This window comes from Epinephelus moara, chromosome 16 (genome assembly GCF_006386435.1).
Source record: "Epinephelus moara isolate mb chromosome 16, YSFRI_EMoa_1.0, whole genome shotgun sequence".
Lineage (NCBI taxonomy): Eukaryota > Metazoa > Chordata > Actinopteri > Perciformes > Serranidae > Epinephelus > Epinephelus moara.
This window is the reverse complement of record NC_065521.1, coordinates 32,959,322-32,980,646: the sequence shown is the minus strand read 5'-3', so window position 1 is coordinate 32,980,646 and position 21,325 is coordinate 32,959,322. Positions and strand designations below refer to the sequence as shown.

General features: G+C 41.0%; 1 protein-coding gene across 2 annotated transcripts; it reads right to left on the bottom strand.

Annotated features, from left to right (window-relative positions):
* Nucleotides 1–779: 779 nt before the first annotated feature.
* Nucleotides 780–21,045, bottom strand: LOC126402832 (dysbindin-like). 2 transcript variants are annotated; one of them, XM_050065141.1, is made up of 4 exons: nucleotides 20,549–21,045; nucleotides 7,339–7,488; nucleotides 7,096–7,245; nucleotides 780–3,075 (listed from the first exon to the last, which is right to left on the bottom strand). In XM_050065141.1, exons 1-4 carry the CDS (start codon nucleotides 20,589–20,591, stop codon nucleotides 2,780–2,782), a joined length of 639 nt encoding a protein of 212 aa, XP_049921098.1. In that variant the 5' UTR covers nucleotides 20,592–21,045; the 3' UTR covers nucleotides 780–2,779. The 2 variants fall into 2 exon arrangements, with proteins under 2 accessions (XP_049921098.1, XP_049921099.1); XM_050065142.1 differs by having other exon boundaries at nucleotides 780–3,072.
* Between the last annotated feature and the right edge of the window lie 280 nt (nucleotides 21,046–21,325).

Below are 21,325 nucleotides of genomic sequence, written 5' to 3'. Positions count from 1 at the left end.
TGCGGCTGCTTTGGATGCCAGTGCGGGTGCGGTCACTGATGCTGCCGCTGAAGAAGCTCCGCCATAGCCAGCAAACATCTGTGTTATTTTAACACATTTGGCAGCATCTTCCTAAAGGGCTTGTCTCTTTTTCTCTCTTATTTTTTCCTTTGAGTTTCTTCTCAATTTTGTCAATCTCCTCTCTCTCTGTATGATTGATTGACTGGCAGCCGAGGCCCAAGTGGGAGGGGGCATCGGCCCTCGGCTGTAATTGGTCCAGCCCAGAATCAATCATGACTAATGGGCCGAACTACCAGTTTTGTGTACCAATAGGTATCATGACATGACAAAAAAAAAAAAAAAAATGATGACATATTGAGCTAGTATTGTGTAAGTGTTTTAAGCCAAACTACAGTATGATGGGTTTTTTGTTCTTAACCTTTTGTTGCCTAAACCTAAGAAAGTGAACCTTAAAGCTAAACCAAAAAGTTTTTTACCTTCATTCTAAGTTTATTTGTAAAAGAGACTGTATGCATTTAATGAGCAGAAACTGCATTTCCTGTAAAAACAAATGATTATTTTGAAGAAAGACCTGAAAGACCTGTAATGACCTGTAAATTGACGTGCCATCCCTGAATGTCCAAAACTGATCCAGGAGAGGTGCTGACCGATATCTACTGTAGGTAATACACTGACTATGGATAAGTACCTCATACAACCCCACTTCAAAGGATGCAAACTTTCCCCTTAAAGTCTTCTGAGAAGAAAGCAGAGAGAAAAAACCCAGACACAGGCAAACATACAGTAAGTTCAGCGGTTTTAACCTCTGTTTCACTTTTATTTAGTTCATTGCAAGATCTTCAAACGGGGAACAAATACACACCATAATGAACACTGTAAAAAGGTTTTGAAAGTAGCTTTAGGCTCAACCAGGGGAATACCTGTTTTGTTATATTAACCACCCACACCCTCACAAACACACGCACACATTCACATACTCTAACACCCACACAAACACACACACTGTGCAGAAACAAACAAATCTTTGTCAGCTGAGTCATAGTCTCACCGCTTGTTTAAAACTCCCAAGTTACACCTCACATTGATGAGAGGAGCTTCTTGGCATTATGTTCTGGCGTCGCCTGCATAGTTCAGCAATGCAACCCTCTGCAGTTACATAATAACAAACATATAGTCACTAACAAGAACAAAATGGCATGCGTTTACAGACACAGTTCCATAGTATACACATGCACGTGGCAATAGATTTATGACGATTGCTCCCTTGACGTCAGTCCAGTCAGATTGCTCTTTAATACATGCATTCACAGATCTGTCAGTCTGAGGCCTCAGTGTTTGTAATTCTCATTGTGGTGCTATCTACTGTAACCATAATGCCAGTAAAGAAGAGGAAACTCCAAAGTCCTCAGAGTTCAGGGGCCGGATGCATAAAACACTGTGGATTTACGACGGAAACTGTGTGTACGCACAATGGCAAAAATATGCATGTGTATTTTGAAAGATTGATAACTCTGTGTGTGCCCCTAATAAATCTCGGTTATTGCGGTGCTAGGCGTACTTGCACTAGCATGATTTTCACACACACAGGTTGCATAAATGGATTCAGAAACGCCCCTACACAGAAATTTGCATATTGATACTTGTGTTCGCTCCACCATTCGTTGGACCTGTTTGTGACAATCAGGTGCAGAAAGTGTTGTTTCACCAACTGTGTTACATCGTGAGGTTCTCCAACGATGCCAGAGCGCACATCTGTGGATATTTGTAGTGACCATACCAGAAGTTCATCACATTTCTGCAAACCATCATCATGGCAAAATGTCAATCATTGACATTTTTAAACGTGTGAAAGATGATCAGTAATTCAGTCATACCGCTTACGTTGTAACTGATTTCATAAAGTGCTTCACAGGGTAACATTAAACGATCATTAACAGGGAGATGCACCCTTGATTGACATTTTACAGAACGCAGACAGCAGAATGATAAAACAATTAGCAGAATTGGCAAACTAAAAACAATATTACACGTCTCTCAATTTATATTTAATCTGCTCCTTACCATATCACCTGCAGCTGTCCCAGCTCAAACTGTGTGTACACCTGATATGAAGAATGTGTGAGGTGTGCACATTCCCACAGCACATTACGCCTTCATAAATACCAGTGTATGTGTGGGAAAAGGCTTATGTATGGTTTGTGTGCGTACACATGGTTTATGCATCTGGCTCCAGATGTATTATAAATTAAAAAGATTTTGCACCTGGTTTATTTAAACTTGTGTTTTACCCAGAAAGTCTGTAAAGCAAAGATGCACTGTAGTACCTTTCTTTTTTACTCTGCTGTTTGGCGCCTGTGCTTTAAAGACACAAAATGGGCAGGAGGGAGGTTTCCCTCTGGCAGTGAGAGGAACAGAACTTGAACTGACATCTTGCTTTGTTTCTTTTTAACTCAGCCAGAGCATGTCAGTGCATGGGACTAGGATGACTCAAGGTATTTGCATATAGATGTAAGGAAACCTCAGACACCACTGCCAAAATTTCAACAGACAATTTCAACAAGTAGAGTGTTAAACACTTACTAGGAAAAATAGATTTATAGTTGGAAAGGAAAATCCAGTGTACTCAGGAGAACATTCAAAAGACGCAGCAAATTACAGCCAGGTCAACCATGCTAGGATTTTTTTTTCCCAAAGGAAAGGATTGCTAATGTAGAGACAGAGAGATTTCACACTCTTTATACACTCTCTTTATATGTCTACAGAGAGTTAAATTCAGTCTTTATGGCAATTTAGTTGCAAGGCATCTTTCCTCCTCGTCCTCCTCCTCTGTTTCTTCATCCCTGGCATGGGGAACAGAGGTCAGCAGCAGAGTGTCAGCATGGACTTCTTCATCGTCTGACTGGATCACAGGTGTGTCGGCTCCACCCCCGCTGGTATCACTGGAACCAGATGATGTGGAGGACATGCGAGACTTTGAGCCACGGTTAATTTCGTCTTGCCGTTTCAAAGTTGCGCGCTCCCTGTAGACAACCTCTGCATCTTCATCCTCCTCATCCTCTTCTTCTTCTTCACCTTCTGTGAACAGAATCTGTTAGAACATGTCTGTGCCTGATCTGTAAGAGCTTTCGGCAGGATGCACCTGCATTACTGAATGTTTCCCATATATACCTGTAAAATTTATATGGATGATCCGTATTGAGTGCCGTTTGTGAAGTGTCTCGCACTGAAATTAACAGCAACATTTTGCAACATTTAGCGTCAAACAATGTTTAAAAAAGTGGTGTGAATTTTTTAAAGTCACTTTTTACCACATTTACAGCAATATTTGAAATATGATAAATATAATGTCACAGTTAAATCTAAATATTAAATGTTAAACCTAAATGTTAAATCCAAATCTATATGTTAAATCTAAATGTTAAATCTAATTCTAAATGTTAAATGTTGAATCTAAATGTTAAATCTAAATCTAAATGTCAAATGTTAAATCTAAATGTCAAATGTTAAATCTAAATGTTAAATCTTAATGTACTTGTTGAAACTAAATATTTAGCTAATTATGCAAATACACACTGCCAGTCAACAGAAGTATAAAAATAAAAGCCCGGGTGGTCAGACTGTGTTTATAGCATCAAATAACAAATTAAAACCAAACTAATCGGAGAAAATGAACACTTGAACATACATCAGCATGATAAGAACTACCTAAAATGACAGAAACCATGTTTGGGGAAATTTTATTTGACTTGTACATTTAACATTTAGATTTATGTTTAACATTTAGATTTAAATTTAACATTTAGATTTAGGTTTAACATTTAGATTTATGTTTAACATTTAGATTTAAATTTAACATTTAGATTTAGATTTAGGTTTAACATTTAGATGTAATATTTAGATTTAGATTTAGCATTTATATTTAACATTTAGATTTAGATTTAACATTTAGATTTAGGTTTAACATTTAGATTTAATATTTAGATTTAGGTTTAACATTTTGATTTAATATTTATCATTTAGATTTAGATTTAACATTTGATATTTAGATTATCATATTTCATAGATCAACATATTTCAAATGTTGTAAACAGTGACTAAAAAATTCACACCACTTTTTAAACATTGTTTGAAGCTAAATGTGGCAAAATGTTGCTGTTAATTTCAGTCAGAGCCACTTTACAAACGGCACCCCATAGACCCGAGCCCATTTGATTTGCTGATTAATATTAGAGTCTGCCGAAAAGGCGCACTGATGTGCAGCTGTACTGGAAAATTGGCTTCCTTAATTAAAAGGTTGTGATACTGTTTTGCTGTTGACTCTAAGATGTTAATTTGGAGTTTTGTCAAACCACAAATGAATAATCTACCTGTAGGGAAAATACCTTTGAGTTTTGTAACGTATTTACTACCAAATGGCTAAAACCACAACTGTAAAATCACAGAAGAGTTTCGCCCTCCTGATTTATAGTGAAACCCAACTATTACTGGAAACTTGCTGCACAACAACAGCGTTGTAGGCTGTGTGGGAGCACGGAGGCTGACTGCTCACGTATGTTCTGGAACTGTGCAAAGATAAGTCTACGTTGACATGCAAAAGTTTGGGCATCCCTGTTCAAAATCTGTTTACTGTGAGTAGCTAAGTAAGTAACAGAACTCATCTCCAAAAGGCATGAAGTTAAAGATGAAACATGCTTTTCAACATTTTAAGCAAGATCAGTGTATTACTTTTGTTTTGTACAATTTTAGAGTGAAAGAAATGAAAGGAGCAGCATGCAAACGTTTGGGCACCCAAAGACATTTGAGCTCTCAAACAGCTTTCAACAGGGCCTCAAACCTTAATCATTTTGTTAGGACTGTGGCTTGTTCACAATCATCGTTGGATGAGGCCAGGTGATGCAAATTTCAAAGCTTTATAAATACTCTGACTCCTGAAATCTTGTTCCGCCAATCAACAGCCACAGGCTCGTCTAAACAGCTGCCTGCAGTCTGAAAACTAAAATAACTGATGTCCACAAAGCAGGAGAAGGCTATAAGAAGATAGTTGAGGTCTGGGAGACCAAGAAAACTTTAAAAGAGAGCTGCTTGTAGAATTGGTAGAAAGTCAAAACTAGGGGCGTCGGTGGCTTAGTGGTAGAGCAGGCGCCCCATGTACAAGGCTGTTGCCGCAGCGGCCCGGGTTCGACTCCAGCCTGTGGCCCCTTGCTGCATGTCACTCCCTCTCTCCCCCCCCCCCCTCACACTTCACCATCCTATCAATTAAAGGCAAAAAATGCCCATAAAAATATCTTTAAAAAAAGAAAGTCAAAACTAAACTCCTGTTTGACTCTGGAGTGGTGGTGCACTGTTCTACTATGCTGCTACACCTGCACAAATATGACCTTTATGGAAGAGTCATCAGAAGAAAACCCTTCCCTGTGTCCTCACCACAAAATTTAGCGTCAGAAGTTTGCAAAGGAACGTCTGAACAGGCCCGATGCTTTTTGGAAACAAGTCCTGCGGGCTGATGAATTTAAAGTAGAACTTTTTGGACGCTATGAGCAAAGGTATGTTTGAAGAAAAAAGTGCAGTATTTCATTATAAGAACGCTTTTTAAACTGTACAACACGGGGCTGGATCGATCATGCTCCGACTTGTGTAGCAGCCAGTGGCACAAAAAATTTTTCACAGGTAGAGGGGAGAATAGATTCAGTTGACTTTCAGCAAACTGGGACACCCAGATGCTTGGTGGGTAGAGCAGGCATCCCATTTATTTCCTTGCTGCAGCGGCCACAGGTTGAATCCCAACCTACAGCCCTTTGCTGCGTGTCAGCCTTTCTCTCTCCCCTATCTAATATAGGCAAAAAGACTAAAAAAATTACAGCAAATTCTGGAAGCAAACATCATAGCATCTGTAAAAAGGCTGAAGATAAAGAGAGAATGGCTTCTACAACAGCATAATGATCCTAAACACACCTCAAAATCCACAATGGACTACCTCAAGAGGCACAAGCTGAAGGTTTTGCCAAACATCTCAGAGCTAGAAGCCTTTTGCAGGAAGAATGGGTAAAAATCCACCAAACAAGAATTGAAAGACTCTCTTAGCTGGTTTACAAACAGCAATTAGAAACTGTGATACTGCAAGACTTAAAAGACTGAAATTAAAAAGTAATTTTGCTTAAGATATTAAAGAAATGTGTCATATTTAACTTCATGCCTTTTGGAAATCAGTTCATCTTCTACTACTCACAGTAAACACAGTTTTGACCAGGGGTGCCCAAACATTTGCATGCCACTGTATACTGAAAATGTTACTGATAAAACTGTATCAGCCCTGTGATTTATCGTGAACATTACAAGTATTGTGATGGGAGAACTTAACCCAAGTAAGAAAGCCATGACCAGACACTGGCTATTGTCCCAGACATTTTTGTTGACATACATTTTAAAAGAACTGGGAAAAAATTAAATGAGACATGACACCAACTGAATAAATGCCTATAACTAGAATCTATACTGAACAAAAATTTAACATAAAGATTACCAGTAGTTAAAGATCCAAGACTTTTTTTATACACTCAACTGAATATTTCTTTCACACTTTGGTCACAAATTTATTAGAAACTGTGTTGGTGAGCAGTTCTTTTCCAAGACAACCAATCCACCTGACAGGTGTGGTGTATCAAGGTGCTGATTAAACAGCATCGTTACTACACCTGTGTGCCTCAGGCTGATCACAATAAAAGGCCACTCTAAAATGTGCAGTTTAATCACACAACACAACACATGCTCTTTGTTCTCAGAGTCTTGACACAGCAGCAGTTTGTTGTCTTACCAACATGTGCAGTTATGATGGTATTTAATCAGCACCTTGATATGCCACACCTAGTAATAAAATGTTTGTTTGGTTGCTCCTGATGTAAACAAACAAACAAGACACACAAAAAAAGGTTTGATAAATGAAATAGTATCAATTTTGACATTCTGGGTTGTGGCACCTCTTTTGACACGTTAAATGGCCTGCTTCTGTAACATCTGTGTGTGAAAACTGAATACATAAATGGCTTTAGGAAAGTGCAATGGCAGTAGATCGATGCGGCTCGGAAGCCATTAGTGCACCTGGTAGCGGAGATGCCAGCGCGCCCTCGTCTGCTCCTGAGCCTGAGTTGAGGAACACGTCGAGGGCCTCCTGGTCAGAGATGTCCATCAGGTCCATCTGTTCCAGGACGTCCACGTTCACCTCCATAGAGGAGATACTTCCCATGGGGGCTGCATATACAGGCATATATAGCAGACATGCACACTTTCATTTCAAAAGCAACACATTTCATTTGAATCTTGACACCGTGGACCGTCACTCACGTTTCCTGCAGTCGACCTGCAGGTGAGAAGAGGGCAGGTAGTTGTCCACGTCATGCTGGTAGACCTCCTCAAAGAAGCGCTGTCTCTCCCTCAGCTTCAGGTGCTGCGCAGAATCATTGTCCAACACCCGCTGAGAGATGTCTGTCTCAGCTGACCACCCAAACGAGACACATACAAAAAAAAAACCATTCACTTCAACTGTCTTTCACTGCATTATTGTGTCTTAGAATTTAGTATTTCTTGAAAAAATGCCAAATATATGTGTCTTGGGAGGTGTGGTCTCTATTCTCTCCCCTGCAAAAAGCCCCAACAGCAATCAAAAAACAAGCATTTCTCAATAGCAGATAGAATAAGAACGATCTGTCTACTTCTGCCTTACACTGTGGAACTGACATTTTAGTGTCAGATGTTAGAGGCCTATAAGGATTAAGGCACCAACCATGAACTGCATCATTCCTGGTTTACATCCATTCAGGCTAGGCCGTAATTCTAATATATATCTGGGGACACATTCCCCCCCAAAATATATGTATATCTATTTAAAAAGTACCAAGCTAAGACAGGCAACCGTGTACCGCCGTCCGACACAATCATGACCATAATCATAATCACAAATAAATTAACAAATTGCCTGTCTAATTAAAACCACTGGCTCTAGTACTATGGTGTACTGCAGTTCTGTGTGTGGTTTGTCCAAGTGTTGCCGACCCCAGCAGAAGCCATTGCTCGACTGCTGTGGGCAGGTACAATCAACGTCAAAAACTGGACTGTTTCTATTCCATTACTTTCAATTGTGTTAAAGAGTGGAAAGATAGAATGTTATATGAGCGTTATGTCAGCTATATCCTGTCGATCATGGTAGTATATCATAAAAAGTCATAAAAATGTCATGGTATAGGATGTCATAAGACAGTCATTAAACTGTCATTAAAACATCAAGCTATAGTATGTCATTAAAGTGTCATGGTATAATATATCAACGATGTCATGCTACGTTATAAAAGAAATTATTAAAAAGTCATAGTGTGTTTCCTGTGTGGCCCTCAATCATATGCTGGCTCCCTAAAATAACACTCAGTCATTAAAACTTTTAGGACCCCTGATCTAAGATTTTTTGTTACAAAACGCTGTAAAATGGTCAGTTTAGCTGTTTAGTTCTCTCCTGCAGGACACTCCCTTCAGATCTCTGTAGAGTGTTGGGTCCAAGTGGTGACCTCCAGAGCTGAAAAATGAGGCAAACTTGCCAAAAACAGCAGTTCTTCAATGGCCAATTGAGCCTAGCTCCAGAAGCCAGTCAATTTCTATAGACCCCTAACATGTTTAGAGCCTGGTACAAGAAATGGTTTTGGTCTGTACAGCTATTTTCCCCATTCATGACAACTGTACAGGGGTGGATTTTTTAATGACTCAACTGTTTACATATTAATGAAGATTAAAGTTACGGATTAATAAGGGCAGGGCCGCTTTGAGTGCCTGGTGTCACAACAGTATGAGTCAGATTCGCCCCTTGCCCCTCCAAAGCTACACCCACTCGTCCAAATGGGGTCACTTCTGGCTCCAAAATAACAAGATGGTGACGCCAAAATGCCAGGCTCCACGTTTGAAAATGGGAGTCCAACCAATGGATGACATCAAAGTAGCTACATCCATTATTTTATACAGTCTGTGGTTCGGTCACAGAAAGTGTAGGTGAACCCCCATCCTTGCCATATGAGATAGATACTTACGGTCCTGTGTTGCATGTCATTCCCCATCTTTCTCGAATTGCTCGAGACTGTCCACTATCACCAAAGCCATACAGTGTACAAAACAGTTAAAAAATAAAATAAAATCTATGATTGAACTCTTAAAGTCAGATTAAAAGGTTCCGAAGATGTTTGAGGTTGCCTTGACCTGTTTGACAGCCTTTAACCGTAATGTGTTGGGAACGCTGTTACCAAACCTGCCAATAGGTTTTTGTGATCTAATGTTGATTTAACACTGTGCCAAACAAGTCACCTCACATCATAAGGTGTGGGCTTTAATTTGTTTTTGTTCAGCCTCCAGATGTGAAGCTACCTGTCAAGCAGCCGACGCGACAGTCATCTGAAAGAAAAGCCGATAACAGCCGCCAACTGTCAACAGATTTATCAGATGTCGTTAGTCTTTTATAAATTGATTCGATTTTTCTACAACAAAAATAAAAGCCCTGTTTTTTGAAATAATATACAGTATATTTAAAATAAATGCAGCAACATTCTCTTAGATTTCTCTGATATTTTCTCTTAATTTTCTTTTAAGAGAAAAAAGGTTCTAAGCCATCCAAATCTGCTCTTACCCAGATGTATTGAATCATGAATCCCACTTGATTAATATAGGTAACAGCCCCTAATCACAATATAAGGGCTGGTGTTGTACCCTGTGTACTGTTAAATACACTTAAACAGAGTAAACGTGATTTTCCAGGGCATCAGTACTGGCGTTACAGGAAAATCCCAAATGTAGCAACGGCATAACATTTGTGATGCTGTAAATGCTGTATCTGCATCAGTGGTTAAGGAAGTATTAAGTAGAAGTATGTATACCACACTGTAAAATACTGATTTACTAGTAGAAGCCATGTATTGAAAATGTTAATTAAGTAAAGGTATGTAGGTACAGTCAGGAACAAGTATTTAAGTATTGAATGTAAAAGGAATCAAAGCAGAAAATTTTAAATCACTTTAATAAATTGAAAAAATTATTAAAATAATTTAAAAGCTTTATTTGTACAACACATTTCTTGACGCATCCAATCATTTATTTGCTCAATACAGTGACACAGGTGCTCTACGGGTCCATAATCACCTGGTCAAAACGGTATCTATATTTGCATGTCATCTGCATACTTATGGTAGGCTACTTAATTATTTTGTATGATCTGGCCTATTGGAAGCATAAAGGGATTAAACAAGAGAGAAAAAAGAAAAGCAGAACGTCCTCACATTTGAGAAGCTGGAACCATGAATTGTTTTGCATGAAATATGACTTAAACAACTAATGAGATAGCTGCAAATTAATTTTCTATCCTAAATTTGTTGACTGTGAAAACAAGACGTTTATCTCTTATCTTGGTAGGTGTGCTCTCAACCCCTCATGTTCTCTTACCTAGGAAAAGAACAATAATAAGAAAACATCTGTGAATCCCAGAAATCATAATAACAAAGATAACAAATAGTGGATATTAAAAAATAACATAAGAGAAGATGTGTTCGTATATCCCTTCCTACACGAGGCCTGTTGAGGCATGTAAACTCAGATTCAACATGACTCTCATTGGTTCCAGCAGATAACTCACACAGAAAGTCTATTCATACTATTAATCTCAATATTGTTGTGTCCTTTGATCCCTTAATTTCTTCTCCTGTCTCTGCCCTCTCTCCTGTCAGTCAGCCCTTTCTGTGACGCTTCTCAAGGCAAGAAAATGTTCTCATGATATCAGTCTGACCTCTAGTGGTCATATTTAAACACACATGCAGTTTGAAAATCAATCTAACAGCAGGTGAAGATTGGTATCGACGGCATCACATAAACTTTGTGATTAACCAAATATTTGCTTTAATATCTGCTGCGACTATATTTTTAAGTTATAATTTGTTCAGACCTGCCCAAAACTCAACAGTGCTCTTAATCCTACATTTTAATGTTACAGTAAGGAGTGTGTTTGACCCTTAAATATCTGTGCATGTATGCAAAGATTTGTCTAACTGCAACTTACAGTACCTCTGGTTTATGGTGTGCTGAGACAATGGATGCTCTGACAAAGTGGCTTTTGATTGGCCTTCAGCTGAACATGCTCTAGCTTGCAGCACATGACATTACTGGAATATATATATTTTTTTCTTTCAATGCGTGACGATACAGACATGTTGCGAAAAACAAGAGAGCATCTGTCCTTAGGTCTACCTCCAGCATCGACCTCTGCCATGCTGACCAGCTGCGGTTGTGTAACCGTGCTACATCCTCCTCAGCACACACTGTGCCTCCTCCAACTGGGCTCCACGAGCTGACACTTTGACTCATGTCACCAGTGTTTTAATGTGTGTGTGCGTGTATGAACGAATACAGTGCGAGCGTGTACACATAAACTGTATGAGTGTGCGCTTATGCATTCATGCTTGTGTTTGCATGCCTTTGGTTTATGCTTAGTTTGTCACCCAGTGTGTGTAGCATGCATATCAAGCTTCCATGACTAACATGTTTACATGATGGCAGCAGATGGATCCAGCATGCACAGTGACAACATTCACTTTACTTCATCTACAGACCTTTTGAGTGCTACTTTTCCACTGTTTGAAAACAAACATGTGACCCAGCTTCCCTCTTCAGACAGCTCATCTCTGGAGACTTACAGTAGTCAATCTGCCAGTCACTCTTCCACAGCCCTGGAGGGGTGTATGTCTACTACCATGCACTAACAACAGCCTTTTATTCTGTCACTGAAGCTGTCTGTGTGGACAGAAAACCACTCTGCGGTTCACAGTCCCCCTGGCTGATATTTCAGTTGGCTAAGTAACTGGGAACAAAGTCAATGACATAAAGGTTACAGTGTTCTTCAGTATAAACAAGTGTCCAGACATGAATGTAAATATGCAATTGTCACCAATATCCAGCCAGAGAAACTTAATGAGGTGGAACATGCTGAGGCATTTATCTTAAAGGGTACGTTTGGTATTCTTCAACCTGCACCCTATTTTCCTGTGTTTTTAAGTCTAAGTGACTTATAGTAACAGTTTTCGAAATTGGTCCAGTATTGAGCAAGACTGCTGCAGCCAGCAGTGGCAAAACATGCTGCTACGTAACTACTTGGGGCAATTGCACACTGTCAATGTACGTCCACTAAAAGTGCTTGTGTTTGCCACTGACAGGTTCAGATTATTATTTTAAGTGTCGGGTGATTGCGGAAAGGATCCCCACAGAGATAGACGTTTTTGTTAAAGAGTAAGATCATTTTTTGAATCGCCATCACTATCCCCACCAGACTCCATTTAAATAAACAGTAATTTTGTCACTGTAAAACACACTTTATTCGAAGTTGACAGAAACAAAACTAAATTCACAAAAGCTTTCTTGGTTCATCTGTCTGCTGTTCCAACAATTACCAACTCTGGTTTGGTTGAAATAAACCCTTAATTCACCCACTTACATGTGAAAAAAATGCTGGCTCTATACACGCTAGAATTACTGTTTACTTAAAGGGGGTCTGGTTAGTTTGGAGACAGCTGTTTCTGGTTAAACACAAAGCAGCTAACTCTTTAACAAAAAGGTCTATCTCTGTAGGGATCCTTTGAATAATGTTGTCAGACACTTAGATTATTAATCTGAGCATGTCAGTTGCAAAAACAAGCTCTTTCAGTGGACGTAAATTGAAGGTGCACAGTTGCCCCAAGTAATTACATTGCAGCCTGTTCCACAGCAGCAGCCCCCTTGTTCAATACTGGACCAATTTCAGAAATTATTGCTCCCAATTATTGTTCCCATTAGTCACTTAGACACAAATATGTGGGGAAAGAGGATAAAGCTTGAAAAATACTGAAGTTACCCTTTAATGCTCTAGGTGCTGGTAATTGTAGCATCAGACCACCAAACCCTGAGATATATTGGGGAGTTTCTCTGTATCTAACCTTTAATATGCTCATTTAATTGGCACCCCACTTTGCTTTGAAACTTTTGAGAAAAGCAGCCAATCCAGTTTCAGTCAAAAAGGTTTCCTGGCACGTTTTGCTTCATTTATACCTGCTCTGATTTCCATAAAACCTGTCAAAATTAATATCAGTTTGATCAGCCAGAGGCAGGGTACACCCTGGACAGGTCGCCACACTATCACAGGGCTGACACATAGAGACAGACAACCATTCACACTCACATTCACACCTACGAAAAAATTCAGAGTCATCAATTAACCTAACTGTGGGAGGAAGCCGGAGAATCAGGAGAAAATCACGCTGACACTGGGAGACCATGCAAACTCCAGACTCCTCTTGCTGTGATGCAACAGTGCTAACTGCCCTACCCTGCTGCCCGGGGTTCTTGTAAATGCTGATTTATTTCCTGTCAATTGACTAATGACTTATTATTGCAGATCCAACAACACCATTAGCACACACCCGTAGAATTACAGACGCGCTACTGCATAAGTGTCCACTGCCACAGCTGTGTCCCGTCAGTCTAGCAAGACAGCACACAGCAGAAAGGAGTGAGGGAGTAACCCTTGACCATTTTGTTGCACAGTATTTGGCAGTGCAGGTCAAGGTATGTCATCACTAAGAGACATACTCTATAAGGACAACAACATGCCAACCTGACATGCCATCAGTGTCACCTACTAGTTATTGTATGGTAGCAGTGGCAGCTTGAGACAAACAAACTACTACAGGTTGTTACAGCAATGATGACGCTTCTGATAATGATGATGACGACGACAATGATGATGATAATGAAACTATACAGCTTACATAAACCTCAACTTTGCCTGCTGGCCTCATGGGAGTCTCTCTGTCTCTCTCTCTGAGTGTGTTTCTCTTTCTCTCTCTCCTTGTCTCCTTCTCTAAAAATCAAATTTTGCTACTGAAGTTGCCAGTGGACATGCCCAACCCACGCGCAAGCTCAGCTGCATGTCTCCATCTGTCTGCCCCAGCGTGGGAGAAAAAAACATGTATGTAAAAGGCTGACTCATCCAGATAACCTCTGAGTTTTCTAGCACCCGCTGTGGAAGACGAGTGGGAGGTCTCCATGCAAATCGGTTAAGGTTACATTACTACCATCGCTCTGTGTGAGACCCAGATGGTGTTCATAGCCTCCAAGGGGGAATCCCTTGCTTTTGACAGGGGTTATTAACCGCCAACGATCCTTATGTGGCTGCCTGGCTCATCAACTAAAGTATTTTTGCCACTTTTAATCGTATATAAGTTGAAGCCTCTCAAAGGCAGTCCAGAGGGGAAAAATAATTCATCATCAGGAAATGAGCAATCGTTGCATAATGAATAAGAGCAAGTATGAACACTGACTTCCAGCAACGGGGTGACACTGATGTTCAAGACAAGTTTGTGCCAGGGTCGGCGAACACAGAGTCTGATGAAACTGTGTCAAACGAGGCAGCCCATTCATTTTTTTCGGCTGCTGCTTTACCCTTATCTAGGTTATGAAATACAGGTCACATGGAAAGGATTTAGTGTGGGTGGGTCAAGCAACAGAGAACAGCTGTGATGGCTGACTGTTGCTTTGTTAGGGAAGTGTCGGCCTCAGGATATTCAGAGACAGAGCTTATAAAAGAGGAGGAAGAAAATAAAAAATAAAAAAAACAGGAAAGGAGAGGAAAATAAGCAGGCTTTAAATGTGCTGGTTCCACACTGATTTACCAGATGTAGTGTGTGTCTATGAATGCTGACACTGCACTAAAACACATCATGGCTTTGTTACAACCATCGATGGACAGTAAAAACAATATCATTTGAAAAAAAAACCCCATAGAATTAATAATTCAGTATGACTGCTCTGTACAGAAAGTGGCCCTGGCAGTGTCTTACATCTCAGACTCATTCTGCTGATGGTTACCCTGGGACACAGTAGCAGTCTTGTAACCCTTACGGCTGCATAACAGGATACAGGAATTAGAGTCTGAGTACAGGGACCACCACTCCTTTCAAAGACGGAGCAAACAATGTGAAGGTGTAGTCTGAGGACAGCAGACTTCAGCTCTGAAACTGCACCTCCTCTCCTAATGAGATTGTGGTGTTATACTTTTGAATTTTTAGTTTCTCAGAAGTTCCCACCCTTATGATTCGTTAGCACCAGTGCCTGCCTCTGAGAATATTCACTTCCTCACCTATTCACTTGAGTTGAAGCCTGGGTCACTGACAGATTTAAGGATGGGGTTTAATGTGATCCGAGTCTGGCTGAGTTTCTTTCGGAAACAATGCTATTTTACAACTGTTGGTAGTAAGCTAGTTAGCCAGGCATGCTAATGTTTGGAGCATAGACTGTAAAAATAATGGACGTAGCTATTGTGATTTCATCCATTGGTTTGTGGACGTTATAAAGCCTTGAGTTTGGCATTTTGGCTGTCAGCATCTTAGTTTTTGGGAGACAGAAGTGACCATATTTGGGTGGGAGGCTGACGCTGTGAGGGAGCGTGGGGTGGACCTGACTGAGAAGCCGAAGACACTATCAGTAGGAGCCCTGTCATTCAAAGTGGCCCACCCTTAACTATGTAACTTTAAGCCTCAATAAAGTGTAGACAGGTGAGTTATATAAAAAGTCACCCCCCTCTCAGGTGTTCTGAAGTAGGAAAACTAACTATAGAGTCCAAAACTGTTTTTTGTATCTGACTGTAAACATGTTTATTTCTGCTTGTTAAGTTGAGCATTTTAACATGGGGCTCTATGGGGACTGGCTGGCCTCCAGAGCCAGCCTCATGTTGCCGTTGAAAGACCTGCAGGTTTTGGCAGTTGTTGGCTTTATTTCTAAGCCCTGGAGGTTCCTGCTTGGTTTGGAGCTTATGTTAAAGCAGACAAACTCACAGTTTAATTTATATCCAGTCATCAGAATTAATGTTGGCTTTTCTTCAAATCACAGATATATATTACATTTGTATGTTTCATACAGTATGTAGTGGATATATTGCAACCTTAAGTTTCCTTTTATGTTGTGACAACGTTGTGGTTAACATGTGGTTTAGGCACAAAAATCATTTATTAATCACGAGGAAAATATAATTTTTGACTAAAAATACCCAATTTTGTTGCTGCACAAAACATTCTCACTCTGACCTCATCACATATCACTGCATGGTTGTGGGCTTTCCATGTCTACATATGACGTGCAAGGTAGCCTGGGTGCATCTGACGTTCTGGGACACCATGTCAACGTCTGCCTGTTACATGCATTGTGTCTTTTTAAAATATACTTCTCTTTTCACAGGAAATTTACAGTTTGCATACTGTGTCTTCCAAAAACACGCTGAGAAATTGACGTCTGTCTTTCCTTCAACAACACACACACATGGTTAGGTTTAGAAAGAAAAAAAAAAAAAACGGGGTTTGGCTTTACATTTATACAGGAAGTGAACACCGGCCTCCTGGGTGAAAGTCTGTGATTGTTGGACCCATCCAGCACCCCTCCCACCCACTTTACTCAGACTTTTCGCCCCTTTAATTGACATTGTTGTATGGCCGCGTTTCCCTTGAAGCTGACTAACGCCGTAACACAGTGACAGCGCCTGGCTGCGTATCATGCTGATGCTTTTTTTGTTGGTTACTGACACAGAAGTCACTGCCCAAGCACTGGTGGTAGATGACTTTAGAATGAGATCGGGTTGTGCTACAAGCAGAACTGGACTTGTCCCAAACTCTTGTTAAAAAATATCCACTTCTGTCGCTACAGGCACGGCTGGACTTGTCCTGAACTCTCATTAAAGAACACCCACTTCTTCTGATCTTGAACAGTAGTCTGCTGCTGTCTCCATCTTATAGCAGCCCTCTTGCCAAGGTGTCACATCATCCACCATCCTCTCCTCCTCATGATGAGAAACTCTGCCTATAAACATGTAATCTGAGCTACGTCATACATATGAAATGTACAAACATAACATATCTATAGTTTGCAGTAACGTACAATGCTAACATAATATCCTGGTGGGCTAGTATTTGGTCGTAAAGGCTACAAAGAGGATAACGGTGTAGCAAACTGTCAGGTTCATTGTCTGAAAGGCTAATGTGACTGTACCTTTAGCCTCAGAGAGACTACTGCTTATTGTTGACTCCTTAAATTGGAAGTTTACCTCCAAGAAGTTGGTAAATAGGAGTAGCATATTTCAGAAAAATTCCAAATTCTGGCTCATTACTCAGATGCCATAGGAGGTACAGAAGAGGCTATACATCTCCGTGCCTTTGTTCATCTCACGCTGCTGCTTGGAAAAAACAAGACCTCACCCTGGCCTGATACGGAAAGTCAAGTATTTGTAGGCCGCTAACTGAGTCAAGCTTTACTTTAAGAACTGCCCTTTGAAATTCCATAACACTTGTGATCTGTCACAGGACCTATGCCCCTTACCCAGAAATCCCTGCTCTATCTCAGCCCACACTGAACCATAATTACCTAGGGCTTACTGTTATATAATGCTGGTACAATCCTTCAGCTGCACACCCTACAACACTGGACTCCTACTGCATTGTAGTGCACGATTACACAGCTCACTGCCTTGGTTTGTGTGTACATGCATGTAGGATGTGTGTGTTGGCTGAGTCTGTAGGAAAGGAAGGAAGGAAGAGAGAAAGAAAGGAGTTTGTTAAAGACGGGAGAATGCAGTGTTATGCAATCTAAGCCTGCTGTGCATTATTCCCGGTATAAAGTAGCTGTAGTGTCAGTGATTTGAGGCAAAGAGCTTTACTGGGCCTGCTTGCCTCAGCTAAGTCTCATACTGACAAAAACAAGGGTGCAGCGACGGCATGCATTTTGTGCATTTGTTGTGTATCGAGGCAAAGACACACTGAATAGAAAGAATTTCACTGGCTTTAGAACGGCAAGAAAGCCTTACTTTTTTCCCTATCCTCTTTGTAGTTCACATTTTCTCAACCAACCAGGGTCTATTTCTCCTTCAGATGTTTTCACTCTTGCAATGCTATAGATCATCAGCAGTTCTTTACATCCAGGAATCTGATGTAGAGGTGGGTGTGTGCAGTGTTCCAGAGGGGGCGGGGGTGGGTGGTCCAGTGCCGGAGGTGACAGTTGAGCTGAAGCACATGATTTTTTCATCCTTGTGATTATTCTTCCACGGTCTGATCCCTTTGCCACTCTCACTGCTCTGCTCCTGTACTCCACACTGCTAGTTTTTATATTCCCTTTCATATATAACAAATGTCACCTCGGCCTCTTGGATTGTTTGATTTCGCCCCGGTATGCAATGAGCATTTGTTCCTCACTTCCTCATCAGCATCTTTTCTATGATGGAAACATCCAGCTCTGAAGGTATGCGTCATTAGCTGCTCTGTGTCATTCTAATGGTGCAGTCATACATCAAGAGTCCTGGGAACTGCAAAGGAAGCAGGGAACAAATGCTCCTATTGAACCAAAGAGTCACATGGTGAAGCATTCAGTGCCCCTGTGGCAAGTTGAAAGAAATCCCATGATCATTTTTCTGTTTGTAGTGAACAGTCTGTGTGTGTGCGTGAGACAGAGAGAGTTACAGTAGTAAGGCAGCTGCACTGCATGGCCGGTCACATCTGACAGCCCATCCATCTCAAACTCCACCCCTCCTCTCCCGCAGCTCCTGATTCCCTCCGGGGGCCGATGATGGTGTCACCCGGCTCTCAGCAGCATATAGCAACATCATTGTCAGGTATTACTGCTATTATTTACCGAGCCAATCGCTCTCCTCTGCTGGCCTCGTGGCCACAGCAGTCCATCAAGCATAAATCATTTATGAGTGAGATCACTGCACCACAACAGCCACCTCCCCCGCCATGCATCCCCACTCCCCTCACCGCCCTCACACACGTATCTGTAAACACAGAGCCGTGAAGTAGAAAATAAATCCAGACTGCTCATTTATGAAACCACCTCTTTCCACAACGCACGCTGTCAACATCGCCACGTTACGTCATACTGCAGGAGGCCAGCCCAGTCGCCAGAGTACAATATTGTTATTGTTTTGTTTTTGCGTTTCATACGTATCATATCAATGTTTCTAAAGTGACGTAGTTGTGATGGCATGTATATGAGCTGGCTTTGTTTTTGGCAAGACATTGGTGGCATTTCCAGTGATGATCATGCCACCAAAAGCAGGTATTATGAGCCAAAACATGATCTTTTCCCAACCTTAATCAATAAGTCAATATCAAGTAAGTGTTTTTTGTGCCTAACATAACCATACATTAACCATAGCTATAGTTTCAGCATGTCCGCTACATAATAACATACAAATGTTACATATCTGTGGTTTGCAGAGACATACAATGCTAGCGTTTATTCTGGTGATTGGGTTGCAGGAGCTCTACAAAAACGTAACATGAACACATCATTTCAATCAAGTCGTTGCACTCCTTCACTCTCATCTTCAGGTTCCTCTGATCCCAGCGCTGCGATTACATATTGACCCTTGTCTGACCACCTGCTCCGTAAGTGTCTGATCAGATTGTGTATTCCCAGGCCGTTCTCCCATTCCCATTCCCAAAGCCATTAAGGCACTTCACTCTGGGCTAAATGCAAAGATGACCTCCAGCCATGCTCCTGATTTAGGCCAGTCATAACAGGGCTTTCAGTTCTCTCCGCAGAGCTCATTGCTCTTCCTTTACGTCTGTGCACATTAAGAAACACTCACATGCACCTTCACATGGAAAGTAGTAGGAGAAAATACCAGATCGACACTTAAACACAAACAAACAGCTCTTATCTTGTGGGGTCATGTGTTCAGTTAGAAAGCAAGACAATGTCTCTCTGAGAGCAGGTAGCAGTTAGCCTGTCTTCCCTGTTTCTATATAAAGACCTTCTTCCTGTAGCTTAGTGGGACTCTAAGAAGTAGTTGTTATCCCTTCACTGTGATTAAACCCCATGTACATCAACAGCGGTGCACCACCATCAAGGCTTTCTGGGTAATTTAGTTAAAAAGAAAAAAAGGCCTGCGGCTGTTTTTTATTACGTTGGACAGTTGGATTTTTACAGTAGTTGCTAATGAGGCTCAGTTCAAGGCTGGACCAAGGAGGAAAAGGATAAACTGAACATGAGTTATAATAATGTGAATCCTTCAGGGACAGTTTTCAATAACATAGCTTGGAGAAAAGTATGTAACAGCCATGCAGCACTATATGCACTGTACGTAACATAAAGTACAACCAATACGGATTTGTTATCCTATGAAAGAGCTAACTCATGCTAAATTAAACATCTCTCATGAACTGTTTTGTTGTGAATGGTGAGTCATGTACAGTAGATCTAAATCAGTAGTAGTAGTATAACAAAACTTTCCCTTGCCTGCCACATGCAAAAACATCCCAAGAGACTGTTGTGTGTAAATTAAAGTAGTAAACACCTGCCCAGGCTGAAAAAGAGTACACAAAGTGTTCAATTACAACAACAATGCAGCGTAAATCCCCATACAGGACATGAAGTTATAGTATTACTGTAGAGTACTGCAAGTCTTTGTACCACTTTCTCACCAGCTACATTTCTGTTTACTCGTCCACTGTTGGTTACTTACATGCCAGGCGCTTGTTGTGGTTGGTTGACCCGGTAGATGACATGATCCAGTGGACGTGGGACTGGTTGAAGAGAGCGTTTTGCCTTTGAGTGTGTGTGTCTGTGTGGATTTTTCTTGTCCCCCCACCTCCTGTCAAGGCTCCAGGACAGGATGCTGGTGTGTGTAGTGGCTGGTCATCTAGTCATTGCATCTCTTGACTTTGGCACCAGGACTGTTAAAGATAGTATGTTCACATTTACACTTTATCTCCCTCTTCTCTTCTTTTCTCTTCTCTTCTCTTCTCTTCTCTTCTCTTCTCTTCTCTTCGCCTTTTTTGCTGTGTTCGCTGTCTCCCTCCCCCCCTTTTCTGATCGCCTTTGCTGTTCTTTCGAGGTTTTCCCTCTCACTGCTTCACACTCTCATCTCGGCTGCCTCTCTGTGTTTCTCACACACACATAGACACGCGCTGTCTTTGCTCTCTCTGTCAGGCAGGCTCAGTAGGGTTGTAGGGAGCTGTGCAGCTTAGGGAAGGGGGGAGAGTGATAGTGGGCTACGGCATTGTGGCCTGTACCAAGTAGTGACGACAAGGGGGTCAGCAGGATCAGGAAGTGTACAGGCTTTGTACATAATACTGAGGAATGTACCAGGATTAAACCCCTACTGTCTCAACCATCACTGCTTTACATGTTTTTTTATTTATTCACTGGGTAGGATGAAAGCTTCAGAAGTGAATTGTGATAATAGAAGAGGTGCTGCATGTTAATAAATCACCGCAGTCTCTCTCAGAATGAAATAAAT

Coding starts and splice junctions, on each gene's coding strand:
- LOC126402832 (XM_050065141.1), bottom strand. CDS start 20,591: ATGTCATCTACCGGGTCAACCAACCACAACAAGCGCCTGGCAT. Junction 7,246..7,338: donor GCAGGTCGACTGCAGGAAAC/GTGAGTGACGGT, acceptor CTGTATATGCAG/CCCCCATGGGAAGTATCTCC. Junction 3,076..7,095: donor GCTGGCATCTCCGCTACCAG/GTGCACTAATGG, acceptor TTCTGTTCACAG/AAGGTGAAGAAGAAGAAGAG.